We start from the raw sequence: 17,380 nt of genomic DNA, 5'->3' as shown, positions 1-17,380 counted from the left end.
TATGGTCACCCTTATTTAACCTATTTTTACCTACACTAGAAGATTTTTATTACTTTTTTGGATTTATCGTTGAGTTTGTACTGTGAATTTTGAAGAAATGAGTACAGAAATGGCTTTAAGATCTAAAGGGCGAGACACTGGGAAAGATTCCAATGGCAACAGAAAGAAAAAAAAGACTGAACCCAAGCGTACTGAATTGACTTACGATACGTTATTAGAGCTTTTTAATGAAAAATTTGAAGAACAACGACAAACTTTTAAAAAAGATTTAAAGTCCTTCCAGGACTCTCTGGTTAAGATTGGTCATGAAGTTAAACAGCATTAAACTTTAATCACAACCTTGCAAGAGGACGCTTGGAAGCGAGACTTGAAAATTGAGAATTTGGAACAGAAATTATCTTCGGCGATTAAACAGTTGGAAACACTTAAAGCTAAGAGCATCGATTTTGAAAATCGATCTAGAAGACAGAACTTATGCATACTTGGTCTCCCTGAAGGCATTGAACAAAGGGACCCCCTCAGAGTATTTTGCTCAACTTTTAAAGGACGTGTTCCTTTCTGAATTTCCAGAGAGCCCTCCATTATGCGTCGATCACCAACTTCTTCACCGAAACCACCAGCTGTAATTGTTCGATTTCACTATGTGCATGCTTTATAAAGAGCATCTTATTCGCACAGCTCATCACTTAGGTATGATTAAATTTCAAGATTTCCAATTTCATCTTGTGGAAGATTCCAGAGGTGATGAAGGCACGGCTTGCTTTTAAACCTCTGATGTCCAAATGTTACGAGAAAAAGCTTAAACCAGCGCTTTTATACCCTGCGAGACTTAGAATCTCATCTTCAAATGCACCACAGCATATTTTTCTCTCCACATTTGAAACTCGAAGTTATCTGGATGAGCACTATCCTACTGCTTTGGAATCTCGCCTCGTATAAATGTATGGTTTTCGCAGTACTGGCTATGTCCGTTTTTATTCTTTTAAAGTTCATAAACATTTTATGAACTCTGATCGTTATAAGTTTAAGATTTTTGTTTCTGGTTACGAGTGTAGGTTTATTTTGCATTTTATATTTCAATTAAAGTTTTTCTTTGCCGATGTATTAATCTTTCCAATTTACTTATTTCAACCATTTTATTTTTTTTCTGTACATTATTATTAGTCCTTTGACGGTGAATTTTTTAACGTTTTAGATATACATCTTGCTTTCTTCATTTTTTATTTAACTAAGATGGCGGGCGGTTTTCCTTTTTCTAAAATACTCTTCATTTTCTCTATTTCGCCATTTTATTTGCCTTCTCCTTCCCATAATGTCTTTTTTTACTACAACCTTATTTTTATTTGTTTGGGTTTTTATCCGATTTATAATAGTTACCAGTGCTTATATTCTTTTCGTTTCTTTTTATTAGCAGCTATATTAAGAAGTCTGTTTTAGTATAGTGTTTAATTATTTTTTTCGGATTTTGTGTGTATCTTTTTTTTTCTCTTTTATATATTTGGAGTTGCTTTCTGGAGACACGGGGGTAGATATAGTGTTATTATTCTTTTTTCTGGCCTCCTTTAGGCTCAGGTGGGCTTTTTGGTGGGTGGTGGGCCAGTGGAGGAGGAGAGTCCTTTCTATCAGTCTTTTTATTAGTTTTTCTAGTTTTTTCCATTTGGGCTGACTTTAAACTACTAAAATTTCTGCTGTGTCGTAATTTCCAGTTCCTCCCTGTATTTTTGTTCCTCTTCCACGTACCTGAGTTCATACTTTGGTTAGCTCTTTATATACGAAAGGGTTGATTCTAGAAATATGGCTCAGAACATTAATTTTGTCTTTTGCAATACTAATGGCTTAAACCATCCAATTAAACAGAAAAAGATTTTTAAAGTTTCCAAAGACGAAAGGCGCATATTATTTTTGCACATGAAACTCATGTGGGGAAAGAGGTCAATCAACGTTTTTTTAGGTTTTGAAAGGGTCAGCCGTACCATTCAAATTTAAATGCCAAAGTAAAAGGAGTTTCAATTTTTATTGACTCATCTATTACATCTGTTCAATATGATATTATTTCGGATCTGAATGGTAGATTTTTGTTAATTACTGGGTTATTTTTTAGTAATAAGGTTGCTATGGTTAATGTTTATGCTCCAGACGTGGATTATCCTGAATCCTTCAAGTCTTTATTTACTTCTCCACCTAATCTAAATGAACATATGTTAATAATGGGCAGTGACTTTAATTGTTGTTTAAATCTTTTGCTGGATAGATCTATATCCATTCAGACTTTACCAAATAAGTCGGCCACTTATATCAATTCTTTTTTGACTGACTCTGGAATTTTCAATATTTGGAGATTTCTACACCCTAAGGACAAAGAGTTTTCATTTCTTTTTTCACATGCTTATCATTCTTACTCGAGAATTGACTACTTTTTCATTGACTCCCGTCTTATTCCATCTGTAATTGGTTGTAACTATGACATTATAGTCATCTCTGATCATGCTCCAATGAAACTTTCTATTAAATTAATGGACACAGCTCCTAGTATTAAGCAATGGCGATTTGGTTCTACTTTACTACAAGATCTGGATTTCATTAAATTTTATGAAGGAACAGATTGATTTCTTCTTTTCAACTAATTCTACAGATGAAATTTCCTGCAGAACACTCTGGGACACTTTTAAAGCATTATTCTGTTGGTTTGAGAAAACGTATTAAGAATGAAACTCTTTTATAGGTTGATAAGATTAAAGAAATTGATAAGAAATATTCGATATCTCCTAGTAAGGAGCTCTATAAACAAAGAGTTGAGCTTCAAATGCAACACAGTTTATTACTTACATCTTCGATCGAAAATCAATTAATGAAAACCAGAAGTGAATTTTATATACACAGTGATAAATCGGGCAAATTGTTAACTACCCAACTGAAGAATGTTTTGGTTAAACGTCATATTATTAAGATCCGTAAACAGAATGGTGAATTGACAGTCAATCATGATGAGAATAACAAATCTTTTCAAGATTTTTATACTTCTCTGTATCACTCTGAATTTCCTCATGATCTTAATACCGTGCATGATTTTTTAGGGAAATTGAATTTTCTAAAATTATCATCTGAAGAAGGCTTAATATTAGAAACTTCTATTACAGATGCAGAAATTAAAGGTGTTATTTCCTCAATGAATTCTAGAAAAGCACCAGGTCCAGATGGGTATACAGTGGAATTCCTCAAGTTTTTTTCTCCTTTGTTATGTAGGGTTTTTGAAGAAGCAATTAGATTAGGTAAACTACCACTATCTTTTTATAGAGCTTCTATTTCTCTAATACTAAAAAAAATAAAGACCCTACTGATTGTGCATCCTATAGACCGATATCCCTGTTGAATGTAGATTCTAAGATCTTTTCCAAGTGACTGGCGACCAGGCTGGAGAAGGTTTTACCTGAAATTATCTCAGAGGATCAAACTGGATTTATTAAAAATCATTATTCTTTTTTAATATTAGGAGATGAATGAACATTGTTTATACTCCTTCATGTAGCACCCCAGAATGTGCCATTTCATTAGATGCTGAGAAAACATTTGATAGAGTTGAATGGCCATATTTATTTACTGTCCTTGAGAAGTTTAACTTTAGTCCGACATTTATATCTTGGATTAAACTGATATATCACACTCCAGTAGCCTCGATTTTTACTAACAACCAAAGGTTTCCCTTTTTTCACTTATTTTGGTGTAGGAGGCAAGGCTGTCCTCTCAGTTAATTTCTATTTGATATTGCCCTGGAACCTTTGGCAATTGTTATTAGAGAATCACCTAACATTTTTGCCATTACTCATGGGATGGATATACATCAGTTATCATTATATGCAGACGACTTGTCATTATATATTTCTGATCCTGAGAAATCCATTCCTGCAGTTATATCACTGTTGGCTCAGTTTAGTCATTTTTCCTGTTACAAATTGAATCTTAATAAGAGTGAACTGCTCCCCCTAAATAGGCAGGTTCCAATTTACGGAAATTTACCTTTTAGATTAGTTAATGATTATTTTACATACAGGGATTAAAATGACAAAAAAAAAGGATTATTTAAGGTTAATTTTTTACCCTTAATTGATCAGATTAAATGTTTGTTTACTAAATGGTCACCACTGCCTTTATCACTAATAGGTCAGATTAATGCTATTAAGATGATTATTTTACCTAAATTCTTATATATATTTCAAGCAGTACCGATTTTGTATTCCAAATCCTTTTTTGACAATATTGATTCAAAAATTTCTTCTTGTATATGGCAGAATAAAAATCCTAGGTTAGGTAAAAGATATTTACAGAAGTCAAAAAAGGGAAGTGGATTGGCATTGCCAAATTTTAGATTTTATTACTGGGCAATTCATATCCGATATTTGAAATATTGGTTATGGGATTTGGATTTATCTCTTAACCCTCATTGGGTAAATTTGGAAACTAAATCTGTACAAGGATTTTCATTGGGTTCTATTTTAGGGACTTCTCTTCCCTTTGCTCTTTCTAAATTGCATAAACGAATTGACAATTTGATAGTTAAACACACTCTAAGTATATGGTTTCAATTTCGGAAATTTTTTGGGTTGAATCAATTTGTTTTAGTAATTCCTACTGTATCCAACTTCTTTTTTCATCCCTCTATTATGGACCAAGCCTATTTAACTTGGAAGACTAAAGGTATACTATGATTTTCTGATTTACTTTTGGATAATTGTTTCATGTCTTTTGAAAAATTATCTAATAAATATAATTTGCCCAGATATCATTTTTTTAAAGATATTTTCAGATTAGGAACTTTTTAAACACTATACTTCCTACCTTTCCAAATCTAGATTCTATGGGTATTTTGGAGAAAATGCTAGAACTAAATCCTTTTCAGAAAGGTGCAATATCAAATCTTTACAATATAATTATGAAAATACATTGAGAGGCTTTTTATAAGATTAAGAATGATTGGGAAAGGGAACTTAAGTTTACTATTCCTATTGAGAAACGGGATAAAATTCAACTAGTTAATTCATTCTCTCTATGTTCTAAACATTCGTTGATACAGTTTAAAGTTGTGCACAGGGCTCATATGTCCAAGGATAAATTAGCTTATTATTATTCCCATATAAATTCTATATGTGACAGATGTCATTCTGAGACAGCCTCTCTAAGCCATATGTTTTGGTCATGTCCATCTTTGAAAAAATATTGGAAAGACATCTTTGGTATTATTTCTACGGTATTGAGTATTGATTTACAACCTCATCCTATTACTGCAATCTTTGGTTTACCAATGATGGAGTCAATTCATTTATCTCTTTCTGCTTGTCGGATGATTGCATTTCTTACATTAATGGCTAAAAGATCTATTTTGTTGAATTGGAAAGAGAAAAATCCCCCTACCACATTTCATTGGTTTTCTCAAACTATCTTCTGTTTAAATTTGGAAAAAATGAGGGGGCATCACGTGATGGCGTAGGATCGAGACGTTGGGAATCCAGCTCCCTCGTAAAAAGTAATGAAATAGGGTTTAAATGAAGAAGAGTTAACAAATACTTATTAGAAACTATTTATAAGCAACTCAGGATTATCTTTTGATATGGCTCCTAAATTGAAACAGAAGAAAGCTACTACTTCGAAGACTGCGCAAACTGGCGGGGAAAAAGGCCTAACCGTCTCGGCAAAGCCTCGGACTCAAGTTGGATCTCCTCCCGGCGAAGTGCATAGCACTTCTGATGATGCAGGACAGGAAGTTGCAGCAATGTTGGCAGTCTCTAAGAAGAAACGGCAAGAACAACACATGCACGGAAGTATGCATGAACAGATATTAACAAAACTACAAATCCCAACTATGGCTGGTAGTGAAATTGGAAGTGAATCGGAAGTAGAAACAGACTCTTTGGGAAATTCAGAGGAAGGTGAAGAGGAAAAGAAGGAAGAGATTAAAGGAGACATAAAAGATATCCTGATATATATGACAAATAAATTAAAAGCTATAAGAACAGATATAAGAAGGATGCAGAATACACTCGATAATGTGGTGGAAAAACAAAAGAAGATGGATAATAAAGTTAAAGAGATGGAAGTAAAAGTGGAAGAAAACACTGAAAGAATAGATAAGATAGAAGACAATAATCTTGCCTGGACAATAGAAAGAAAACGGATGTTGGAAAAAATGGATGCGCTTGAGAACTCTAATAAAAGAAATAATATTAAAATTGTTGGTCTTATGGAAGGTACAGAGGGAGAAAATCCAATAAAATTCTTTCAAGAATGGATTCCAAAAATTTTGGAAATGAAAGGAGGAAATTGAAAGAGCACACAGAGCTTTAAGACTAAGACCTCAACAGGATCAAAATCCAAGATCAATTTTGATAAAATGCTTAAGGTACCAAGATAAAGAAATGATCTTGAAGGCAGCTACTCAAGGAACTAAAAAGAGAAATGGGCCATTGATAATAGAAGGGAAAAGAGTTTTTTTTTAATCCAGACATAAGTTACGATCTTCTGAAGAGGTGGAAGGAACTTAATCCAGTGAAAAAATCTTTATGGAAAAAGGGCTATAAATTTTTATTGAGCTACCCAGCAAAATTGATAATTTTCCTGGATAACGAAGAAAGAAGTTTTTTTGTTGACTACCGGAAAGCGGAGAAATTTGTACAAGAATTACCTGATGTCCATGAAGAGGAGTAAAGAATTATAGAAATGAAATGGACTAATGATGAAGACTGAAACAAGGTTGGACTTGATGGACATTTATAAGGAAAAAAGAATAGTCGAGGAGTATTAATTTGGAATAGAGACATTAATTATTTTCTTTTTTTTCTTCACTAATATATTTTTTTTGCAGGGGAGCTGGAGGAGCTCCTGATCAATGGCTGCAAGTTTCACATGTACAATCATGGCGATTGTCATGACCCGTAAAATGGGGGGGGGGGGGGTAATGTTGTTCTTTTTATTCGCAACATTAGTGGGGGAGTATTTTGTTTTTTTTTCTAATATATTAGTTATCTTTCTTCTATTTTCCTTCTTTTTTGCCTGGATGGTTGGGGAGAGACTCATAGCAACATGGAGAATTTTAAAGAGTTCCCAAGGTATTATGAATGATTAATTTACTTAATTTTTAAAGTTTTAATGTTAATGGAATTAATGGATCTGTGAAAAGAAAAAGAGTTTTAACATAAATTAAGAAAATGAAAGGAGATATAGCTTTTTTACAAGAAACACATTTAACAGAAACAGAACATAAGAAATTAAAGAGAGATTGGGTTTGGAAATGTCATTGCAGCTTCATTTAATTCAAAATTGAGAGGAGTTGCAATTTTGGTTAATAAATCTTTACCAATTAAAATACAAAATGTAATAATTGATTCTGGGGGGAGATATGTGATTATACATTGTCAGATTTTTTCAGAATTATGGATTTTTGTGAACATTTACGCAACAAATGAAAATAATGCAAAATTCATATAAGAAGTTTTTATGAACTTAGCTGATACACATGATAAAATATTAATAGGTGGAGATTTTAATTTTTGTTTAGATCCAGTTTTGGATAGGTCAACTAAAGTTGCTACAAAATCAAAAGTAACAAAACTAACTTGATCATTAATGAAAGATTTAAACCTGATTGATATATGGAGAAAAATTAATCCAAGAGAAAGAGATTATTCATTTTATTCAAATAGACATAAAACTTACTCAAGGAATGATTTTTTTTATTATCAAAAAATATTCAAGATAGAGTGAAAAGTGTGGAATATAAAGCAAGAATACTTTCAGATCATTCCCCCTTGATAATGACAATGATAATGATGGATAAAGAGGAATCGATTTATAGATGGAGATTTAATTCAATTTTATCAAAACGTCAAGATTTTTGTGATTTTATGAAAAAACAAGTTCAATTTTTTTTGGATACAAATCTACATTCAGTTGAGGATAAAATTGTATTATGGGAAGCGATGAAAGCATACTTAAGGGGTCAGATTATAAGATATACATCTAAAATTAAGAAGAAATACGCAGTAGAAATAGATCAATTGGAAAAAGATATAAAGTTAGAAAAAGAATCTCAAAGATATATGACAGAAGAAAAACGAAGACAACTTGTTAATAAAAAACTACAATACACTCCAGACATATCGTACAGAAAAAGTAATTATGAGAACTAAACAGAAATATTATGAATTAGGTGAAAGATCACATAAAATTTTTGCTTGGCAGTTGAAAACAGAACAGGCTTCTAAAACAATAAATGCAATTAGAACAAGTGTAAATAAGGTTACTTATAAGCCTTTAGAAATTAATGAAACTTTTAAAAAATTTTATACTGAACTATATCAATCAGAATCACAAAATAAGATTGCTGAGATAGATAATTTTTTATCACAAATAACCCTTCCGAAATTAAATTTGGAAGAACAGAAAGGATTAGATATGCCCTTTACATTAAAAGAGGTTGAAGAAGCTTTAGGATCACTTCAGAGTAATAAATCCCCAGGAGAAGATGGTTTTCCTCCTGAATTTCATAAAAAAATTTGTAGATTTATTAATTCCTCCTTTTATGGAATTAATATACCGTGGAAAGAATGCATAAACTCCCACAATCTTTTTTAACAGCGATCATAACAGTATTGCCAAAAAAAGATAGATCCTTTAAAAACCAACATCATATAGGCCTATTTCTTTGTTGAATACAGATTATAAAATACTAGCAAAAATTTTATCTAATAGAATATCTAAATATTTACCAAAATTAATACATATGGATCAAACAGGTTTTATTAAAAACAATCAATGGATAATATAACCCGGTTATTTAGTATAATTCATTTGGCACAAAAAAAGAGAGGAAACGAGTGTGGCAGTTGCTTTGGATGCAGAAAAAGCATTTGATAGATTGGAATGGGATTTTTTATTTAAGGTATTGGACAAATATGAGTTAGGAAAATCTTTTATACAATGGATTAAAACTATAAATACTAATCCTCAAGCTAAAGTAGTTACAAATGGTCAGATTTCAACACCTTTTTGCTTAACGAGGTCAACTAGACAAGGCTGACCATTATCACCTGCTTTATTTGTATTTACAATAGAACCATTAGCTGAATTAATTAGAACAGATTCAGATATTGGGGGCTTTAGAGTTAATCAAGAAGAATATAAGATTAATTTATTTGCTGATGATGTTTTGATTTATTTAACAAATCCATTACAATCTTTGCAACGATTATCTTTTAGATTGGAAGAATATGGGAAAGTATCAGGGTATAAAGTAAATTGGGATAAAAGTGAAATTTTACCCCTTACCAAAGGAAATTATAATCGATGTCGATTAGTAACTCAATTTTGATGGTCAATAAATGGGATAAAATATTTAGGTATTAGAGTTGATAATGATGTAAAAAATTTATACAAACAAAATTATTTGCCATTATTAAAAAAAAATAAGAGGATCTTGATAAATGGATGATGTTACCAATAACATTAATAGGTAGAGTTAATGCTGTAAAAATGAATATATTTCCTAGATTGCAATATTTATTTCAAACTTTACCAATACAATTACCTCAGAAGTTTTTTCAAGAACTGAATAAATATGTAAGGAAATTTCTTTGGAAAGGAAAGATGTCAAGAATATCATTGGAAAAATTGACATGTAAATTTGATTTAGGAGGGTTACAACTTCCAAATTTTAAGAATTATTATAAAGCAAATCAATTTAGATATATTGCGTCTTTCTTTGATGAAGATTAAATACATAGGTCCTTTGAAGATAAAATTATAAAGTAATTGGGGAAAGTAAAAATAAATATCAAAATTATTTTGAACTCCATGGAGCATGTGGGGATCCACCAATATCCAGGCAATCTTTCTCTTCTTTCCTTTTTTTTCTTTCTTTAGATAAGGGTTAAGGGGGGGGAGGGTTAATATTATTTTTCTTACTATTTTATCATCACATTTATTCTTCGTAATTTCTAAAATTAAATAAATAAATAGATTTAAAAATTTGGAAAAAATTAGAAGTGTCATATATGACCCTTCTATTAAATTTGAAAAGATTTGGAGGCCATTTATTCAATATTTTCATATGATGTAATTTGACCCTGTTCCAATCCTATTTTTTTTCTGTTTCTGATTATATATACGTAGAGAGGATCGGAGTCGATGACACTGATGAGTCTTTGTCTTTTCTGAGATATTATGTACAGCCCATGTTTTTTTTCTTTTTCTTTTCTTTTAGTTAGTGGTTAGTTTGTTAGATTAGTTCTTGTTTTCTGGGGTCTGTTTTTTTTTCATATTGATATACCTAATTTGTTTTTTTTTGTCTTGTTCATATTATATTCATATCATGTATGATTTTGGGAGACTCAACTTTATTGTACTTATTGTTTATGTATCCTTTTATATTCATTTTAATTTTGTAATCCTAATAATTATGTATCAATTTTTGTCATCTCAAGATGTTGATGTCAATAAAAAGATTGAAAAAGAAAAAAAAATTTAATCTGTCGAGCCACTAGTCAAGGGAACATGAGGGAAAGAAGCATGTAGATAGGAGGCAGAAGAGAGGTGAAGGGCCAGGTACGAGAAATGAAAGCATAATTGTTGAATTTGAATGTTTTCCACAAAAGCATTATTTATACTTACTAAATCAGCATCTAGTCCATATAGACAATGTCGCGTATTAGGATCATGATCCGGTTTTCTCTTCTCAGCTCTAATAAATTCCATAATTTTGTGTTCTCCTTCCCCAGGTGTCTAAAAGAAGATGTCATAATTTAAAATTGGGTGCTTAAGCAGTAATATTTGATAATATTATTTGCAGCTCATATCATCTAATCAAAATTCAAAAATGTGCTGAAAATTTTTATTTCATGATAAACTGTAAACTAATGACTCAGCAATCCCTCTCTCTACTATTATCATCTTGTGAGGACACCCACTCTAAATAACTAAGGCCTGAACAAAGATATGCTGGGAGCAGCACTAACCATTATCAAGCAATGATTTGCCAATATTGTATAGTAACACTGTAAGTGCAAAACATCAGCAGACTATGGACAAAGCTAAATAATCTCACAATCAACGATTCCAGTCTCATATATGTTGCATTTAACAAGTGTCATCCATTCTTATCAAAGCATATCACTTCACACTTTCGCTATTTGATTTCATTTACTGTGCATCTAGTCCACTTATCAGTCTGTCCTAGTCCCCTTGGACAGACTGATCAAGTTCATTTAGAAATTTAGAAATTAAGCCTCTACCTTTTTTAGTATTTTAACATACACCTTTTTGAAGTGTGTGTGTGTGTGTGTGTGTGTGTGTGTGTGTGTATATATAAAAACATCCATACACACTGCTACTTTATCAAAAAAAAATCAACCTGAACTAACAAAACTTAGTGAGTCAATGTTTCTGTTGCAAATCATTGGTAGTTTTTAAAAGCTTCCTCATCATTTAAGGCAAATTGACACTATTATATTTGTGTGACTTATCCTTCAAGTTTTCAGGGAAAAAAACAATTATACAGTCGGTTATGTGGCTTGTTAATAATGTTTAAAGATCTGAGCATAAATGTTTTGTCGCCTCTTGTATCCTTTAAAATAGTGCATCTCATAAGAACTATAGTGTCATCCCATTTCTACTTGAGCAACCAGCAATGCATCTCTTCCTGTAAACAGTAACTTCTCTAACAGCTGTGTTTGCCGGATTTCTTTAATAATATTTTTCCTCCACGTACTGGCAACAACTTCAGTTAATAGTGCTAGCAAAAGTCTTACTTGACATGCATAATGCAAAGCATTCATTTAGAATCATAACCATGTTTTCTATAACGTATCTCCATTTTGGTTTCTCATTAACTCTCCTGTTCCTCTATCGATCCTTTGACTGTTAATAATCTTGAAGATGATCTATGAGCTCACTTTCATGAGACCACTAATATATTTCTGTACCTGCTTCGTTTGCTTCTGTATTTTCTGTGATTAAAGATTATATTTGTCATATGTCTTCTTTTGGCTTCACTCTGCGACTTGCTGCCATTTGTGAGAATATGTACTAGCTGTCACACTTCTGTATATCAAACCTTTGACATAAATGCACTCTTCAGATAGCTAAAATTATTCTTCCTTCATCTTCTGTTGGCTAAATTTCTTCTTGTCCTCCTTATTTAATCAATTCCCCATTTCATTCTTCAGGACTAGATGGAATAAAACCTCCTCCAAAGTTCAAGGTACATTAATTATCAAAGTATGTATACTGTATACAATCTTGAGATTTGGTTCAGCAGGATATGAAGACAGAAGACACTGGGGAGAACCGGTCTTAGCAGACAACCTAGTGGGATACCCATTTGTTCGAGATGGACTGCGAGTGACATTTGGAGGTTGGCGTGTAGTTTCATGCTGACCAAGGGTCCAGTGCATGAGTGACAGAAAATTTCAAGATGACCTCCAACTTGTGCACATTTGACTGTTAATTAAAATAGGCCCTTTTCTTTTTGATTACTAACCTTTTGGTTAAGTTAAGATTCAAATACAATTCCTTTAACAGCATACTGTCTGTTATTTCATGGCACAAATTTGTAACAGGGAGTCAAATTACACAGCATCCACACAAACCAGAGTTTGGGTCGGTAGAGGTGTCTCAGTCTCATGAGTTTGGCGGGACTGGAAAGTGTTTTCCCTAGACTTATGCAGCCAAGGAAACCGGGGGTTTCAATTACATTCCCTCATAGGTATTAGTTCTCTGGCCCATCATGCTTATTAACTACATTTCTCGTATTTACTTTGATACATTCTAAACCCAATTTACCCTTCATATTTTCAATAATGTTAACTAACCTTCTGAAATTTCAAAACAATTCTTCTCTCATCCATTTGGACTTTCAAGTTAAGGAATAAAACAAGTTTGGGCTACTTATTGTTTAATTACCTCATGACCTGACAGATATACAATCACTCCTTGCCAAGATTTGTCACTTGAAATCTTCATGTTTACAAAATACTTTAGCTGTTCATGTAACCTGGCCATAAAAGCAGTGCCTGAAACAAACAAAAACAGACAAGTGAAAAACTTACTTTGTCCCAAAAGGGTACAGAGACAAAAATACTTAAATGCTATTGCTGTGCAACAAGAATGGAGCTTCAGGCATCATTTCAGACAAAGTCCAAGGACAATCATTCAAACAACCTATATATATATATTTCTTCCCTTTTTCTACAGTAATTAACTGCTTGCTATCTTTAAGGTGGTAAAATATTCACAGATTTTCTGGTATTGTAGGATAAAATTGTGACTTTGGTGGGAATCCAGAATGAAAAAAAATCCAGATCTCTTCTGCATATCCACCTCTATATGACCTTAAATGCAATTTGGTGGAGTAGCTCATTATATGTGAAATATACAGCACACAGAATTCAGTTGAAAGCTGACAATCAAGAATCATTGAGATGTGAACTGTAGTTAACACTTGACATTAATAATAACCCAACAGAGGACTTAGCTGTAAATTCTACTTTGATTTATTGCAAAGAATGGCATTAAACATAAATTTCATTTCTACAAATATCAGGATTATGAACCCCATAATATTATGGGGTATGTGATTGGGTTCAGTGAAGACTTAAAACTATTTATTGTGTGTTTCAGTGAATCATTTTTTGAATGGACTCCAAAGATTTTAGAACAAACTTTATCACAAGGATGAGAACACTTGAGATGTTGTAACAGCAACAAATCTGTCTCTTGCAAACTTGTGAGCAATTAGTGTCATCATTGAAAATGAATTGCTATTACTACTTCTAGTTTTTTTTTTAAAAAAGTGAATGCAAGATTTCTTTCACAAAGAAGCAACATTTTATGTATCAGCAATAGTAAATGTAGGTGTTGAGCATATCAAGTAACAGCTGTGGGGAGAGTAACAGTTAATGACTGAGGTAACAGAAACATCAAACAAACAAGTCAAAGTTGAGTGTATTCTCTTATATACAAATCCACAGATGCAATGAAAAACTTACATTAACAGCATACTAGAAACATCCAACAGTATTTACAAGAAATCAGAAGTTGGTGAAAAAGTAGCGTCATTTAAATTGCAAGGAGGAGAAGGGTGCAGAGAAGCAAGGGAATGTTTATTCCCTTCCCATATCCTCAAACCAAATTCCTTTCAATTCATTTTAAGTTGGTGCATTTCATTCAGAGAAGTAAAATGCATTTTGGTTTACCACTTTGCAGAACACTTCCATTCAATTCTCTACAGCAATCCTGAGCTTCCAGGCATCCTTAGTTCGCTTCTCATTCCCATGCTAATGTTTCACCATCAAAGGACTCTTACAAATGCTGAAATAATGCTGAATTTAAGCTCAAGGAACAATACCTAATTTTCTGTGCTTGGAATTCAATAATGAATTTAGCAATTTCAGGTGGTCTCATATTTCTCTCTTCAGAATCAGATTTAATATTATTGGCAGTTGTTGTGAAACTTGTTGTTTTGCAGCAGCAGTATATTGCAATACGTAATAATTATAATAAGAAATTTATATACAAGCAAGTATTACAAAAAGAGAACAAAATAGTTTGAAGTAGTGTTTGTGGGTTCAGTGTCCATTAAGAAATCTGATGGCAGGGGCGGAGTTTCAAGATGGCAACGTAACATCTGCCTTTTAGGCGCTCTTCATTTTTTAAACTATAATCACCCTTTAATCAAATCTTTTCATCTTTATTACATGGGTTGATACTTACGATTTATTTCTTTTCTAAAATAATACTTGATTTAATCTTTCCAAACTTAAAATGTCTGCACCTAAGAAATCGTCTAAAGAGCCTCTATCTATTGACGCAATTTCTAATCTTCTGGATACTAAACTGGATACTAAACTTGCAAGTTTGGAAAGTAAAATAACAAGTCTGGAAAATAAGTTTACTGCGAAAATGTCTGGGCTCGAAGAAGTCGTTAGATCGTTTGATACCAAGTTACAATCGCAGGCAGCAGATATTGAACGACATGAAGAAAAGTTCGCAGCTCTTGATAAGTTAATTTGTGAAAAAATACGTACAATCGAAACACTGGAGAAGAAGGTACTGTCGACTGCTAAAACAGTAGAGCATTATAAGTTTAAAATCACGGATCTTGAAAACCGATCTCGCAGACAGAATTTGCGAATCATCGGGTTTCCCGAAAATGTTGAATCTGGTGACTTAACTGAATTTTTCTCTAACTTATTATGGGAAGTTTTTGGCGCTGATGTTTTGAAAGCTAAACCTACTATTGATCGTGCCCACAGAGTTTCGAGATTTTCGATCTCGAGAGACAAGCCACGAGCTGTGATTGTTCGCCTCCATTATCCTCGGGAGAAAGAACTTTTAATCCGATTAGCTCGTCAGAAAGGTATGATTTCTTACAGAAGCAACACATTTCGTATTGTTGAAGATTATTCATTTGAAGTAATGAAAGCAAGAATCGCTTTTAAACCAGTGATGGCAGAGATTCATTCGATTGGATTTAAACAAGCTTTAAGATACCCAGCGAATCTCAGAGTTACGTTGAGTGACGACACTCAGCGCTTTTTTAATACTCCGGAAGATGCGAAGAAATTCGTTGAAGAACATCGATCTTCCAGCATAAGCTGAACTATGTGTTATGTTGAAGAATCTTTGGAGAGAAGATGCCATTTCGTTTTGGGCTTTAACTTGTGAAGCTGCTTTATAGTTTTTTTACTTTGGTCTGTAGACCTGGTTTTTTATTACTATCATGGTTTATAGATGCTCTTTAATTTTACTATAATGTCTTTTTCCTTATTTTTTTTCTGAATTGGATATACATGTTTATATTTTGTAATAATGATTTCTTTTTTTTAAGATGTCGTTTCTTCTTCCCATAAGACTTTGCTTTCTGTAAGCATTCATTTGTTTGCTTGTATTTGAGAACGGGACGAATGTTTTGTATTTTTGGACCCTTTTTTTATATTGTAGTGATTACTGAATCCTTTTTAAATTCTATTTTGATAACCTTTTTTTTAAACTTTTTTTTAATAGATTGGTGAATTTACATTTATATTTTGTAATATGGCGTTTTCAAAATGTCGTTTCTTCTTCCCATAAGTCTTTGCTTTTGAAACATCATTTTTTTGTATTTGAATATGGAATCTTTTTTTAAAGGCATATTACACTGTTTCAAACTTTAATGTCTATCCTTTTTTAATTAATGATCTTTTACTTTATTATATTACTTTTTTTTCATTTTGATTGATGTATATTCTTTTTTTTGCAATCCTGTACTTAAATCTGGGTGTTTTATAATCTCTTTTTATCTTTTCATGGAGTTGCCATCTTGAAATGGGGATAATATTAGTATTAGTTCGTGCGCCTGCCGCTTGGCTTTTTTTTGAGGGGTTGGGGGAGGGGGTAGGGATCTTTTCTCACGCTTCTGCTTTTTATTTTTTTGCTTTTAGTTTATGGGCCAACTTTAAATTATTAATATTGTTGAGGTGTCATTTTCTCCGGTTGCTCCTCAATAATTTTTTCTTCTTCCTGAATTATGGGTTATGTGTCTTCTTAACCTTTTATGATATACACAATCAATATTGGCATGATGGATAAGTCTATTAATTTTATCTCTTGGAATACTAATGGTTTAAATCATCCGATTAAACGTAAAAAAATATTTAAAGTATTCCATAGACTGAATCCTAATATTATCTTTGCACAGGAGACCCATATTAGGAGGGAGGATAATCAATACTTTTTTAGGTTCTGGAAGGGTCAACAATTTCACTCGAATTGTACCGCCAAAATTAGGGGTGTGTCTATTTTTATAGGCCCCTCAATTTCGTTTACACATCATGAAATTATTTCTGACCCACAGGGCAGATTTTTGTTGATTACTGGTTCACTTTTTAATCGAAAAGTGGTTCTAGTTAATATTTATGCTCCAAACTTTGACTTCCCTGAATTTTTTAAACGTTTATTTACTTCCCTTCCTAATCTAAATGAAAATATGTTGATAATGGGTGGAGATTTTAATTGTTGTCTGAATCCTTTGATGGATAGATCTAAACCTATTCGAACTCTTCCGAATAGATCAGCCTTACTTATTAATTCTTTTATGGTTGATTCGGGAATTACTGAAATATGGCGGTTTTTGAACCCTAAAGATAAAGAATTTGCATTTTTTTCACATGTATATCATAGTTATTCTAGAATTGATTATTTCCTTATTGATCATCGTTTATTAACAGATGTTACTGATTGTAAATATGATTCTATTGCCATTTCGGATCATGCACCTTTGAAGTTATCTATCAAGATTTCGGACTCTTCCATTAATACTAGATCTTGGAGACTCAACGCTACTTTGCTTCTAGATCCA

At 32.4% G+C, this 17,380-nt stretch overlaps 1 protein-coding gene across 4 annotated transcripts in view; it reads right to left on the bottom strand.

Moving 5' to 3' along the window:
- Nucleotides 1-17,380, bottom strand: part of xrn1 (5'-3' exoribonuclease 1) — a 144,809-nt gene that overhangs the window by 93,595 nt on the left and 33,834 nt on the right. For all 4 annotated transcript variants that reach the window (XR_009516465.1, XM_059993792.1, XM_059993785.1 and 1 more), the window contains exons 4-5: nucleotides 12,946-13,055; nucleotides 10,657-10,767 (exon numbers count right to left, since the gene is read on the bottom strand). Coding sequence is in view for 3 of the 4 variants with exons in the window: in XM_059993792.1 (XP_059849775.1) it covers nucleotides 10,657-10,767; nucleotides 12,946-13,055 (221 nt within the window). In the remaining variant the exon portion in view is untranslated. The remainder of the gene's footprint in view (nucleotides 1-10,656; nucleotides 10,768-12,945; nucleotides 13,056-17,380) is intronic.

Source organism: Hypanus sabinus, chromosome 2 (assembly GCF_030144855.1).
Source record: "Hypanus sabinus isolate sHypSab1 chromosome 2, sHypSab1.hap1, whole genome shotgun sequence".
NCBI classification, from domain to species: Eukaryota; Metazoa; Chordata; class Chondrichthyes; order Myliobatiformes; family Dasyatidae; genus Hypanus; species Hypanus sabinus.
This window is presented reverse-complemented; position numbering and strand designations above follow the sequence as displayed.